A 13,284-nucleotide genomic window follows, 5' to 3' on the forward strand; every position below is an offset into this window, starting at 1 on the left:
GGAAAGGAAAGGAAGGCTGGGCGTGGTGGCGCACGCCTTTAATCCCAGCACTCGGGAGGCAGAGGCAGGCGGATTTCTGAGTTCGAGGCCAGCCTGGTCTACAGAGTGAGTTCCAGGACAGCCAGGGCTACACAGAGAAACCCTGTCTCGAAAAAACAACAAAAAAAGGACAAGGCTGAAAAGTATGGCTTTTAGAGGAAGGCAGAGAAGAAATGCTACCATTTTACTTGCAGAAACTTCCAGAAGTTCTTCACTAGGATGAAACGGTGGGTCCTATAGCTGTGGTCTGTATGTGTAGATTTGGAAACACACTCAAAGTATTTCTAACAATCCACTCCAAGCTGTTCACCACGATAACCTTCGAGGTGAAATTTAGAATCAGGAGACTGGCAAATGAAGACAGCCGTTACTTCTTTTGCTGCCTCTCTGTTTGGTGACTGAACCCAGGAGACATCACGTATGCCAGCCAAGCCCTCTACCCACCCAGCTGGCCCAGCTGTCTTGTTGGGTGTTTCTGAGACAGCATCTCACCCTGCAGCCTATGTCAGCCTCAACCTCCCAATTCTCTTGCCTCAGACTCCTGAATAAACCTGCACACTTGGCTTACTTTTACTTCTTTTTAAATAAAAATTTCTACCTTTAAAATACTTCAATTTGTAATTCTTGAAAAAAATGGGTTTTCTACTTTTTTTTTAATTGTCCCAGAATTTTAAAAACCTAAAAGTATCTTAATGGAGCTACTCAGTAAAGTCTTCCTCAGTTTAGTATAATTTTCTTAGGTTAGAGCCCTTCCTATCCTAAATTGAAGACTACTAGGGCATTATAAGCATATGGGAAAAACAACCCATAAATGCTCTATTGATCTACAAATCTACCATGACAGCATAGCGTTTAGTTAAACAGTGAACTGTTATTTCTACATTTTAGGAAGAATCTAAACATCTTAACTATGGGCACAAGAGGGAGCAATTTAGCCTTGAATGAGGCTTGTACATATATATGCATTCAGAGAAATTTATTCAAAGAAATACTGCCTTTATTCGGGGGGGGGGGGGGGGGGAAGAGGTCTCGTTCTATTTTGACATGATGTTTTTCTGCTAGCAATTAATAATCTAACAGCATCAAGGAAATCTTGGAAAGGACAGAACTAAATAAATAAGCAGCCTATAGAAAAGGCTTTCAAGTTATCAAAACAGAAGAGGGCCGGCAATAAAGCTCAGTGAGTTAAGGCCCAACCTAACAACCTCAGTTCAAGCCCTGAAATCCACACGGCAGGAGAGGTATCATGGCATACTCATACACTACTGTAACTAGTTTAAAGATATGCTGACTATATATATCCATGTACACACATATGAAACAAATTGTTAAACTTTCAAAAGAAAACTAGTCTACTTAAAAATGAATCCCAGCACTTGGATCTCACAAAAGTATATGAAGGATATAAGCTCAGATGTACCAAGGAGTTACTAGTGTATCTGGGATTTTCCCAAAGCAAAGTGGCTAGAGACAGGAGAGATGGCCCTGTTGGTAAAGTGCTTGCACAAACATCAAGCAAGAGCACCTAAATGTAATCCCTAACACCAATGCAAAAAGCCAGGTATGGCAGGGTGGAAGGGCATGCCTGAAATCGGAGGAGAAAGGCATATCTCTCTGAACAGCTGACTAGCTAGCCTAGCTCAATCATTGAGCTCTGGGTTCAGTGAGATACCCAGTCTCAAAATATAAAGTGGAGAGCAATTGAAGACGATACCTAATGTTGACCTCTGGCCTCCACAAGTACATGTGTACACACATGCTCACACACTCACACACACACACTTGTCCACAAACACACAGATACATACGTGTACACGTTTGCACATACACACACATGCTCTCACACACACATGTACACACACACACACACAAACACACACAGTGGTTTATTATATGATATTTCCTAAGCTACTAATCCTATAAGTTATTCACTTTTAACCTCTAAAATTGAAAGTTCATCATCAGATAGAGGAACTTAAATGAGGTATTCTTTAAATATATACTTTTTAAAAGTTCATCACGAAATTGAAATGAAAACAATTCTTTACAGTAAAGGAACTTAAGTCCATTTTATCCTAAAATATCTTTAGTATCCAATTCTGCAGCAGTTTATTAGGGTTTTGTTCTGTTTTAGACAGGATCTCACTGTATAGCCTTGGCTATCCAAGAACTCACTATTAGATGAGGCTGGCCTTGAACTCAGAGATCTACCTACCATTGCCTTGGTTTGTTTGTTTGCTTGCTTGCTTGATTGATTGATTGTTTTTTGGTTTTTTGGGGTTTTTTGGTTTTTTGAGACAGGGTTTCTCTGTGTTGCCCTGGCTGTCCTGAAACTCACTCTATAGACCAGGCTGGCCTCAAACTCACAAATCCACCTGCATCTGCCTCCCAAGTGCTGTGATTAAAGACATATTGCCATTGCCCAGCTCTACCATTGCCTCTCATGTGCTGGAATTAATGGCATGAGCCACCATGTCCAGGCAGCCAAAGAGGTTTTAAAAAACATTCCAAAGCTCTGAAGACTTTCAAGGAGCTGATAAGTCCCAAGAAAAGTCTCTTATAACGAAAAGAAAAGCTAAGAGCTAAGTCTGGGCATCCTGTCAAAATTGCCATCAACACTGCCAAGAAAGCCTAACAAGTTGTAAACTAAACCCATGTGTGCACAAAGATGTTCCCTAGACTCTATCTTGCTAATCTCTTACAGGCTTATTACTTCATCCATTTAACGTGTCATGTAAAGCACCATGATCACTGGTTAAGACTTGTACTTTTAAAATGATCACTACAAGTCAGAAACTGTCATTGAATTCCCTGCAAGTGTTAAATAAGACTCACTAAAAAATGAAGGAGCTGGTGAGACATACAGACATTAACACCAAACCTGACAGCCTGAGTTTGGATCCCCAGAACCTACACAGTGGAAAGACAGAGACAAATCTCACCAACCGTCCTCCAGCCTTCACACATGTGCACTCACGTGTGACTACACACATACGCAGCTACACACACATAAAGATGAATATTGTTAGAAACCGTAAAAGAATGAAGGAAGGTAAACACTGGGGTGGTTGTACATTTATTGCTGGTGAATATCATCAGAACGCTGCCAAGCCAATCCGACCCCTCTTCTGCCCGCCATGTCTTATGCCTCTCCACTCGACCTCACCCCATCCTTCCCAGCTCCTCCATTCCTAGTCTGCTCCTCCATTCCTAGTCTGCTCCTCCATTCCTAGTCAGCTCCTCCATTCCTAGTCTGCTCCTCCATTCCTAGTCTGCCTAGCAAACGTTGATTCATTCTCTAAAATCTAGCTAAATGCCATCTCATTCAAGAAACCCACCTCTTCCTCTAGAAAGTAAGATTCCTTCCTTCTAACTTTGTACCAGTGGCTGCTCTTCCAGAGGTCCTGAGTTCAATTCCCAGCAACCACATGGTAACTCTCAATCATCTGTAGCAGAATCTGATTCCCTCTTCTAGTGTGTCTGAAGACAGAGCACTCGTACATATTAAATAAGTAAATCTTTTTAAAAGATAGCCTATATTTTCTACCTTTCAGTTTTTCATATATACAGTAATTTCATCACATACCTGTTCCTCTACTAGACTAGTAATGAATCCCTCAAATGCACAGACTTCTTTTTTGATCTCCCATGCCCAAAACTGTCACTTACACAGTAGGCTCTCAAATGTTGACTGCATACATGAGTATTCGAAGAAAGGAAAGTCATTGTGGTGGTTTGAATGAGGGAATAGCACTATTAGGAGGTGTGACCTTCCTGGAGTAGGTGTGGCCTTGTTGGAGGAAGTGTGTCACTGTGGGGGTGGGCTCTGAGACACTCATCCTACCTACCTAGAAGCCAGTCTTCTGTCTGCTTTCGATGTAGCATTCTCAGCTCCTCCAGCACCATGCCTGCCTGGACTTTGACATGCTTCCCACCATGACAATAAACTGAACCTCAGAGCCTATAAGCCAGTCCTAATTTATTATCCTTTATAAGAGTTGTCTTTGCATGGTACCTCTTCACAGGAATGAAAAGCCTAGCTAAGATAGTCAGTTCCCAGATGACCAATGGAAAAAGGGAGCTGAGGAGAAGGCCCAGCAGGTAAAAGCACTTGCTACAAGCATGAGGGCCTGTCTCAGATCTCCGGCACTCGTGTACATACCAAGTGGCTGAAGTGGCTCATTTATAATCCCAGTACCCAAGAGGCAGAGACAGGATCCCCAGATTGAACTGGCCAGTTATACCCACTCACCCAGTGAGCTCTGGATTCAAGTGAGCAACCCTGCCTCAGCATATGAAGTGGATAAGGACTAAAGAGAACCAATGTCGGCCTCTAGCTTTCACACACACATACACACTCACATGGATATACACACATGTATCTACACACATGCAAACATATATATACATACATATATATATATATATATACACACTATTATATATGTGTGTGTGTATATATATACGTATATATTTATACACACATACATATGCATGTCACGCAAATATATGCATATGCTACATAGTTTTATGTCAACTTGACACAAGGTAAAGTCATTTGAGAAGAGGGAACCTCAATTTAAAACATGACTTCATAAGACATAAGCCTATAGGGCATTTTCTTAAGGATTGATGGGGGAGGGCCAGCCTGGGTAGCATAGTTCATGCCACCCTTAGACTGCTGATCCTGGGTTCTATAAGAAAGCAGGCTAAGCAAGCCATGATGAGCAAGCCACTAAGTAGCATTTGTCCACGGCTCCTACATGAGCTCCTCTGCCTCCAGGTTCCTGCCGTTTGCACTCCTGTCCTGGCTTCCTTCAGTGATGAACACTAAGTGTAAGCCAAATAAACCCTTTCTTCCCCAAGTGGCTTTTGGTCATAGTATTTCATCCCAGCAACAGCAACCCTAATCAAGGCGATGTATGAAAAGAAAAAGAAGAAATATTTATAGAAATGGAAGAACTGAGATCAGAGGGCAAGGTGCTTGCTGCCAAACCTGAGTACTTGAGATTTATCCTGAGAACCCAACTGTGCAAGGAGAGGACCAATTCCCACCAAGCGCCCTCAGGCCTCCATACGCACGCTGTGGCCCACAAGTCCTGTAGCACGCCTATATGTTTGCACACACACAAGTAATACAATGTTTAATTTTTTAAAAAATGAAGTGGAATTGTTTAAATTAATATCAGCTACCAGATACATGTAAAAACCATTCCCCAGGAGAGCCACTGATAGAAATGAGTTTCTGAGACACTCTTTCCCTATAGCATCATCTGCCAGAATAAAAGGTGTAAGCATAGGCCTGCCTTTTTCAGTCCTACAACCTCCAAACTGTTACAGTGCTAGAGAACTCGCTTCTCTCCAGTGACACAGCACCATCGAATACCTCTGAAAACAAGCAGGCTACACTGTGACAGATAAGGCAGAAGACAATTCCTAATTTCATATGCCCATGTTGGGCAAAATCATAGTCTCCTAAAACTGTCCACACCCCATCCACATTTTGGTAAATAATTTACTGTACATGGCAAAGGGGACTTTATAGGCTTGGTAATTAAGGATTTGGGAATGATATTATCCTGGATTATAAAATAAACCTGATGTAATCCCAGGGCCCTTATAAAGAGGGAAGCAAGTCCAAGTCACAAAACAAAATGTGGCCCAGTGTGGTGGTGAATGCCTTTAATTACAGCATTCAGGAAGCAGATGTACACAGATCTCTGTGAGTTCAAGGCCAGCCTGAACTACATAGCAAATTCTAGGGTTTCTGGGCCTCTGTAGAGAGACCCTGTGTCAAAAACAAACAAACAAACAAAAGGTTGGATGGTGGTTGCACACACCTTTAAACCCAGCACTTGGGAAGCAGAGACAGGTAGATCTCTGAGTTCAAGGCCAGCCTAGTCTATGGAGTGAGCCCAGGACAGCCAGGGCTACACAGGGAAACCTTGTCTCAGGGGAACTGTGTGGAACAGGAACAAGATGTAAAAATGCAACTCAGTGGTCAAACATCCGTTCGCAGGCAAGAGGCCCTGGGTTTGATCCCCAGCACCTATGACTCACCCTCAAAAACCACAGAAAAAGAAGCAGAGGACAGAGCAAATCAGTATCACTGAGAAACAGGCAGAATGAGATGCTCTGCACTGCTGGTTTTGAAGAAGGAACTATGAGGTAAGGAAATGTAGGCTCCTTCCTGAGGTAGAAAACTCAAGGACAGAAATTCCCCTCAAGAACCTACAAAGGAGTTCGGTTCTAATGCTTTGATTCCATCCTAGTTATAAAAACAAAAACAAAAACAAAACCTGGGCTTCTTGAGATGGCTCTGAGGTTAAGAGCACTGGCTGCTCTTCCAGAGGTGCTGAGTTCAATTCCCAGCAACCATGTAGTGGCTCAGAGCAGTCAGTGCTCTCACCCACTAAGCCATCTTGACAGCCCGACCGATCTGGTGCCTCCTTATGGTGTGCAGGCATACACGCAGGCAGAATTGTATACATAATAAATAACTAAATCTTAAAAGAAAAACAAGACAAGAGCTGTGCATTGTTCAAAGTCACTAAATTTGTAGTACTTTATTACCAGCAGCAACAGTAAACCCCTAAAAGCAACAATAACTAAAAAAACTAGTGTTCACATAACAACAATATCTTGAAAAGCAGAGTCCAAGCACAGTGATGGTGCTTACCTTCTAAGAGGGAGTGATCTCGAACGGCTTCCGCAGCTAACACAGACTTGCCACAGCCTGCCATCCCATAGATGGTGACCCACCCTGGTTCTCCATTCAGTTTCCAGAGCTTCTGCTGAATCGCATGGACCAGCTTCTTTCTAGTAACGAAAATAACCGGCCTCTGGGGTACTCCACCTTCACACAGCACTGTCCTTACTGAAATCCAAACCAAGCAGGAATGAACAAAACTTGGAAGTGACTACTTTTCGAGTAATCTTCCCATGAATCCCAGGCTTAGCCTCAAAATTTTCTAAGACAAAACTCAAAATACGACTAGAATATGAAGGTTACCCTTCCACTGTCTCAGAACACAAAGAACAAGAAGCACATATTCTTCAAGATTACCACACACAACAGAAGTCTCCATCTATCCCTGCCTTACATACACTATCAGTGCCTGGCCCTCTGGCCTCTTTTGTCTTTGTTGAATACTGGGAAGGACTAAAGGTATACAGTTCAGTGCCTGAGTTTGCTTAACATGTGCAAGGTCATAGGTTCGATCCCAAGAACCACAACAAGAAACGAGGGAAGGGAAAGGACAATAAAGCATCTCAGCAGGTAAAGGCACTTGCTGCTAAGTGTGAGGACCCAAGTTCTAACCCAGCTGTCCTTTGACTCCCCACATGTGCACCAGAGCATGCATTATAAATAAATGTGTTTTAAAAAAGAAACTTTGGGCTGGAGAGATGGCTCAGCAGTTAAGAGCACTAACTGCTCTCCCAGAGGTCCTGAGTTCAATTCCCAGGACCCACATGGTAGCTCACAACCATCTGTAATGAGATCTGATGCCCTCTTCTGGTGTGTCTGAAGACAGCTACATAGTGTTGTACATAAAATATATAAAATCTTTTTAAAAAGAAAGACACTGTATAAGACTGGGAAGGATGTAAAGGGAACAATGTTTATGAAATTCCTTTTAAAAAATATAGACTTCTGGGCTGGAGAGATGGTTCAGTGGTTAAGAGCACTAACTGCTCTTCTAGAGGTCCTGAGTTCAATTTCCACCAACCACATGGTAGCTCACAACCATTTATAAGGAGAGCTGATCTCGGAGCTGGTGAGATGGCTCAGTGGTTAAGAGTGCCGACTGCTCTTCCAAAGGTCCTGAGTTCAAATCCCAGCAACCACATGGTGGCTCACAACCATCCGTAACAGAATCTGATGCCCTCTTCTGGAGTGTCCAAAGACAGCTACAGTGTACTTACATATAATAAATAAATAAATAAATCTTTAAAAAAAAAAAAAAAAAAAAAGATCTGATCCCTTCTTCTGTACTGTGGATGTATATGCAGCAGAGTACTCATACATTAAATAAAAAATTTTTTACAAAAAAGATCCAATGCCCTCTTCTGGTCTCTGAAGACACTAGGCATATATATATATATATATATATATATATATATATATATATATACACAGGCATACATACAGCAGGTAAAACATGCAGACACATAAAATGAAATTTTTCTTTTTCTAAAAGAATACAAATTTCTAAAAATTATTTACCTGTTCTATAAACTCTATATAAACACAAATAAAAATAATGAAAGCCGCCAGACAGTGGTGGCACATGCCTTTAATCCCAGCACTTGGGAGGTAGAGGCAGACAGATTTCTGAGTTCGAGGCCAGCCTGGTCTACAGAGTGAGTTCCAGGACAGCCAGGGCTACACAGAGAAACCCTGTCTCAGAAAAAAAAAAAAAAATTTGGCACATGCATTGGTCCAGGAAGTGAAATACATTCTCCAGCAATTTAACTACAGTCAGAGCTACGAGCACTGTAGTCAATAGCAGGGCAATATGACACAAGTGTTTCAGGGATACAAACCAAATGAAGTTATTCCACCTGTATCCTTGCCACTGGAAGATGACACAAGAGGAAGGCCACTCTGCAGAAGTGCAGCAAGGTCCTTATAGCCCTCATGTAGCAGAGCGTTGTAGAATGAAATGTAGGCACAGTTGTCTTTATTAAGTATCATTTTAATTAAAGCGGCTGCTCGTTGATATTGAGTGGCCTGAAAAAAAAATTTTGAATAATGTAAGAACGAACAAGCGAATATGCCTGCAGCACAAATTAGCTGAGACTGGTGTCAATTCAATTCCCAGCAACCACATGGTGGCTCACAACCATCTGTAATGGGATCTGATGCCCTCTTCTGGTGTTGCTGAAGACAGTTACAGTGTGCTCGTATACATACAACAAGTAAGTAAATGAATAAATAAATATTTTTTAATGTTGAAGCGTAGACTACCTCGGGGCTTTTACCTGACTTTTGACCTTCTCCTCCTCTATCACTGACAAGACGCCATTACTGATCATGTGATCCATGATGTAGGATGTTTTGATGTCCTTTTCCAAAGCTTCTCTATGTTGAAGCAAACAATTGCGGGCCTTTGCATCCATTGTGCCTCAGGGTTTTCTCTCTCCTCGCTGTGGAGCATGGGCTAGAGGCAAAGCACCAGGATGCCTGTCAGGACGAGCAACAGGATGTGTGAGCACAGGATGTGTAACTTCAACGGTAATTGAGAAATGTAAGGAAAATAGGATTTTTTTATTATTATTCGTTAATTAGGATTTATAGATAAAATGGAACACTACACACAGCCATTTTAAATCATATGGTATATATCTCAATGCAGAATATATGCTGACAAGGAAAGATAGGTCTAAGTCACTGCTAATTTAGAAAATTAGAAATGAAGCCTCAAATAACACAAAATGTGTTGTGTCACATAACGGTATTAAGAAGATGCTCAAGAGTCGTTCATCAAAGTGTTTGGGAGACTGATAGCAAGATTCTGGCTTTCTTCCTTCATAATTTTATAAAGTATTGCCACTTTTCCAATAAACACTTTGGGTTTTTTATAGTAAATTTTTTTACAGTAAAAATTCTCCCTTCTCTTAGGTTGAGGTTCTGTAAAAGTTTTACTGTAATACTTAAGTCCTAGTGCTTTAAAGCGTGTTTCCTTTATCCAACCTATAAACCAAGTGGCATTGCTGATACCAGCTTCTCAATGTGGACGTCAGCCGCAAATCTTCATTAGTAAGCACATATTCACGGAACCACAGGAAATTCCCTCTGATGTCATTTCTTGGACCAAGGTAACGAACAAAGAGTATCATGCTTTACAGAAAGTGACTTTCATTTCCTAACAACTTCCCTACATTACAACAAAAATTATTCCACAGGTATAAAGTTCAGTTTTGAATGTTTGCAAGTTGTAAAAGCACTGACAAAAACTCCCTCCAATGTAGTAAAGTGTGAATGTCTTAAATATGCATAATCATTCCTTCATTAGGAGTGTGTGTGTGTGTGTGTGTATACACAACAAAAAGAGATAATCAGAAGGTGACTGTCCTACGTGCAAAAACTGAAATAGGCACAGAGTAATATACAGAGCTCCGAAGAAGGGCAAGAATCATTCAACTTCAAAAAAAATATTTTTTAAGACATCAAATGTTGCACTTGCAAAAATAAAGAAGTCATTCGTTTGTGCGCCCACAACTGGAATGAAACTAAAGAAAAAAGGAAAATCAAAGAAAAAGAAATGACCAGAAACAAAACTAACATTTTAAGTTTCCTAAAAGTTTCTCAGGAGCGTGGACCGGAAGCGAAGGGATACTTCAGGACTAGAAAGAAGTCACAAGACTTCAAAAGGTGGTAGTAGTAGAGATACAAAAGGATCAAAGTTTAAGAATTCCCGCTCTGACAGAAAAAGGTCTATATCAGAGAGTAGTCGATCAGGCAAAAGATCTTCAAGAAGTGAAAGAGACCGAAAATCAGACAGGAAAGACAAAAGGCGTTAATGGAAGAAGCCAGGCTTGCTTAGCCTATTCTTTTTTTTTTTTTTTTTAGGTTTTTCGAGACAGGGTTTCTCTGTATAGCCCTGGCTGTCCTGGCACTCACTTTGTAGACCAGGCTGGCCTCGAACTCAGAAATCCGCCTGCCTCTGCCTCCCGAGTGCTGGGATTAAAGGCGTGCGCCACCACGCCCCGCTACTTAGCCTATTCTTTGCAGCAGAAGATGTCTTGATGAGTAAAAGGATTACCTTGTAAAGAGGATGCTGCCTTAAGAATTGCATGTTGTAAAAATTCTTTTTGGAAAATACAGACTGTTTGTTTACCAGACATTCTTGTACTTTTTGCATAATTTTGTAAGAGTTATTTATCAAAATTATGTGAGGTTCCAAAATATGTAAAAATGATAATAATAAAAAAAGATTAACATCCTTTGTCATCTTTTTTAACTACCCTATTACTCTTCAGTCAGAATCTGTATATTTTAATAGGTAAATCTTTAAATTGTTCCTTATGTTCTGTATCATACATTGCTTTTGTAAAAATAAATATGCATCTTTCATTATTTTTGGGATGTCCTTGTTGACACTTGTATAATAAATATCTTTATATCATCTTCAGTTTTTGTCACAAGACACTGAGCATGATTAGGATGTTTTTGAAGGTTTCGTCACTTTGATTTGCCTGAAAACAGTTGCCAGGTTTTTACAGCTTTGACAGGGAATAGTTCTTTTAAAACATTTAATTATTTCCTATCTTACAGTTTTTAATCTAAGCATTTTTCTGTTTTTCATTAAAACCATTCAGTTGGTAGATAACTTAAACCGTACGATTTGGTTGTCATTTCACAATTATAAAACAACATTCTCTTGTCCTCTCAGCTACTTGTGTGATAACAACATAGTGTGTAATCTGTTATAGTTATCACCTCCTGGGTGGTGGGGGTCGGGTAAAAATCTCTTCTAAACTTGGTTTTTGAATTTGTGGTCTTGTCTTTTCTGTTGGCTATAACTGAAACATGCCAATCTGTGTTGTCAAGAGTTTTTGTTTAAGGAAGAATTGTATGGAAGTTTACCCAGTGAAGGTGGTTCATCTAGACTTGAATATGTAAACAAGTTAACACACAAGTGTACCAAGTGATTATTAACTTTGTTGTTTATAAATTTGTATGGACCTGGAGTATCTGTTGCCCATTACTATATATGTGCAAATAAATGTGACTTAGACTTGTGACTGTTTAAAAAAAAAAAGTTTCTCAACTTACAGTTATGAAAAGATTTTTGGTTATGTCCAATAATTAAGCAAAAAACAAATACTCTACCGGGCAGTGGTGGCGCACACCTTTAATCCCAGCACTTGGGAGGCAGAGGCAGGTGGATTTCTGAGTTCCAGGACAGCCTGGTCTACAGGGTGAGTTCCAGGACAGCCAGGGCTACACAGAGAAACCCTGTCCCGGGGGGGGGGGGGGGGAGAGATAGCCTTACTGAACTCATATATATAAATTTTATATGTTTGGTTGGTTGGTTGGTTGATTGGTTTGGTTTGGGTTTTTTTTGTTGTTTTTCGAGACAGGGTTTCTCTGTATAGTCCTGGCTGTCCTGAAACTCACTTTGTAGACCAGGCTGGCCTCAAACTCAGAAATCCACCTGCCTCTGCCTCCGGAGTGCTGGGATTAAAGGCGTACGCCACCACGCCCGGCCATAAATTATATAAATTTTAAACAACTTTTTTCAAACTTTACACAAACTGGAATACTATGGGCAAATTCCCAGGGCCACACCTCTTTATGGCCACATCAAAACAGAAAGTCAAAACTGGTCGGAGATACAGACCACAATATAAAGGCTAAGTCTGTCCAGGAAAACAGTAATAGTGGTCTACTTCCTCCTTAGATAATTTCTCTTCCTGGTACAAGAGCAGGAGGGTGTTACCAAACATCCCGCGTCCCCTGATCTTTCAGTCCCTGGAAGCTACAACAGAACTTGCAAAGAGCCTGCCCAGAGGGGCTTGGGGAGGTGAGACAGAGGTAGTAAACTTACCCAAGCCTTTGCACCGGAGTTGTATTGGGAAGAGCAGCCGGGGGAGGGTCACTGATGATAATCGATAGAAAGCAGCCCAGGGAGGGTCACATATGAAACTCGATTGCCAGAAAGCAGCCGAGGCTCCCGCCTGGCTTCCGGCGACCCCGCGCCCCGGGCAGGTCCTGACACCTCCCTGGGTATCAGCTGCTCGGGGCGCAGGGTGGATGCCCGGGATCTCCAAGCGGCGTCGAGGGGTGGTCACCTCGGTGGGCTTGCCTCGGGCCGCACCAGGGGAGGGTACCGGGACCCAGGGCACAAAAGCACGGCCACTGCAGCCGCCGCTTCACCCCTTTGGCGGGAGCTGCCCGGGCGGGAAGCAGACGCCGCTCGGAAAGCTGCCGCGACTGTCTCAGACCCTCGCCGGTGGCTGATGGCACACACCCCTCGCTGCCGACCCCCACACACCCCTCTCACACCCTTCCGCGAGCGGAGTGAGAGGTCTGCTCCTCTAGCTGCCTCCTGGTCTCTGCCTCAGGACCGCGGAGCACTCAAACACCGCTGGGCCCGCCCAGTCCACACAGCGCGCGCCCGGGGACGCAAATTCTCTCGCCCAGGGCCCGCCGCCGCGGCCGCGCGCGCGCGCCCCACCCGGCGCGTGACCGCAAGCCCTGGTTGAGCGTTCTCGCATGCGCGGTGGGGAGGGGCT

At 42.3% G+C, this 13,284-nt stretch overlaps 1 protein-coding gene across 3 annotated transcripts in view; it reads right to left on the reverse strand.

Annotated features, from left to right (window-relative positions):
* Apaf1 (apoptotic peptidase activating factor 1) overlaps positions 1 to 13,177 on the reverse strand; it is a 91,495-nt gene extending 78,318 nt beyond the window's left edge. Inside the window, exons 1-4 of one of the 3 annotated variants that reach the window (XM_029482685.2) lie at positions 12,597 to 13,177; positions 9,025 to 9,226; positions 8,605 to 8,773; positions 6,719 to 6,916 (exon numbers count right to left, since the gene is read on the reverse strand). In XM_029482685.2, the coding sequence (XP_029338545.1) occupies positions 6,719 to 6,916; positions 8,605 to 8,773; positions 9,025 to 9,162 (505 nt within the window). In that variant the 5' untranslated portion in view covers positions 9,163 to 9,226; positions 12,597 to 13,177. Of the gene's footprint in view, positions 1 to 6,718; positions 6,917 to 8,586; positions 8,774 to 9,024; positions 9,227 to 12,596 lie in introns of those variants that run through there. The other 2 variants (XM_021173539.3, XM_029482686.2) reach the window with 2 other exon arrangements.
* Between the last annotated feature and the right edge of the window lie 107 nt (positions 13,178 to 13,284).

This window comes from Mus caroli, unplaced genomic scaffold, assembly GCF_978045245.1.
Source record: "Mus caroli unplaced genomic scaffold, Mus_caroli_1 scaffold_9, whole genome shotgun sequence".
NCBI classification, from domain to species: domain Eukaryota; kingdom Metazoa; phylum Chordata; class Mammalia; order Rodentia; family Muridae; genus Mus; species Mus caroli.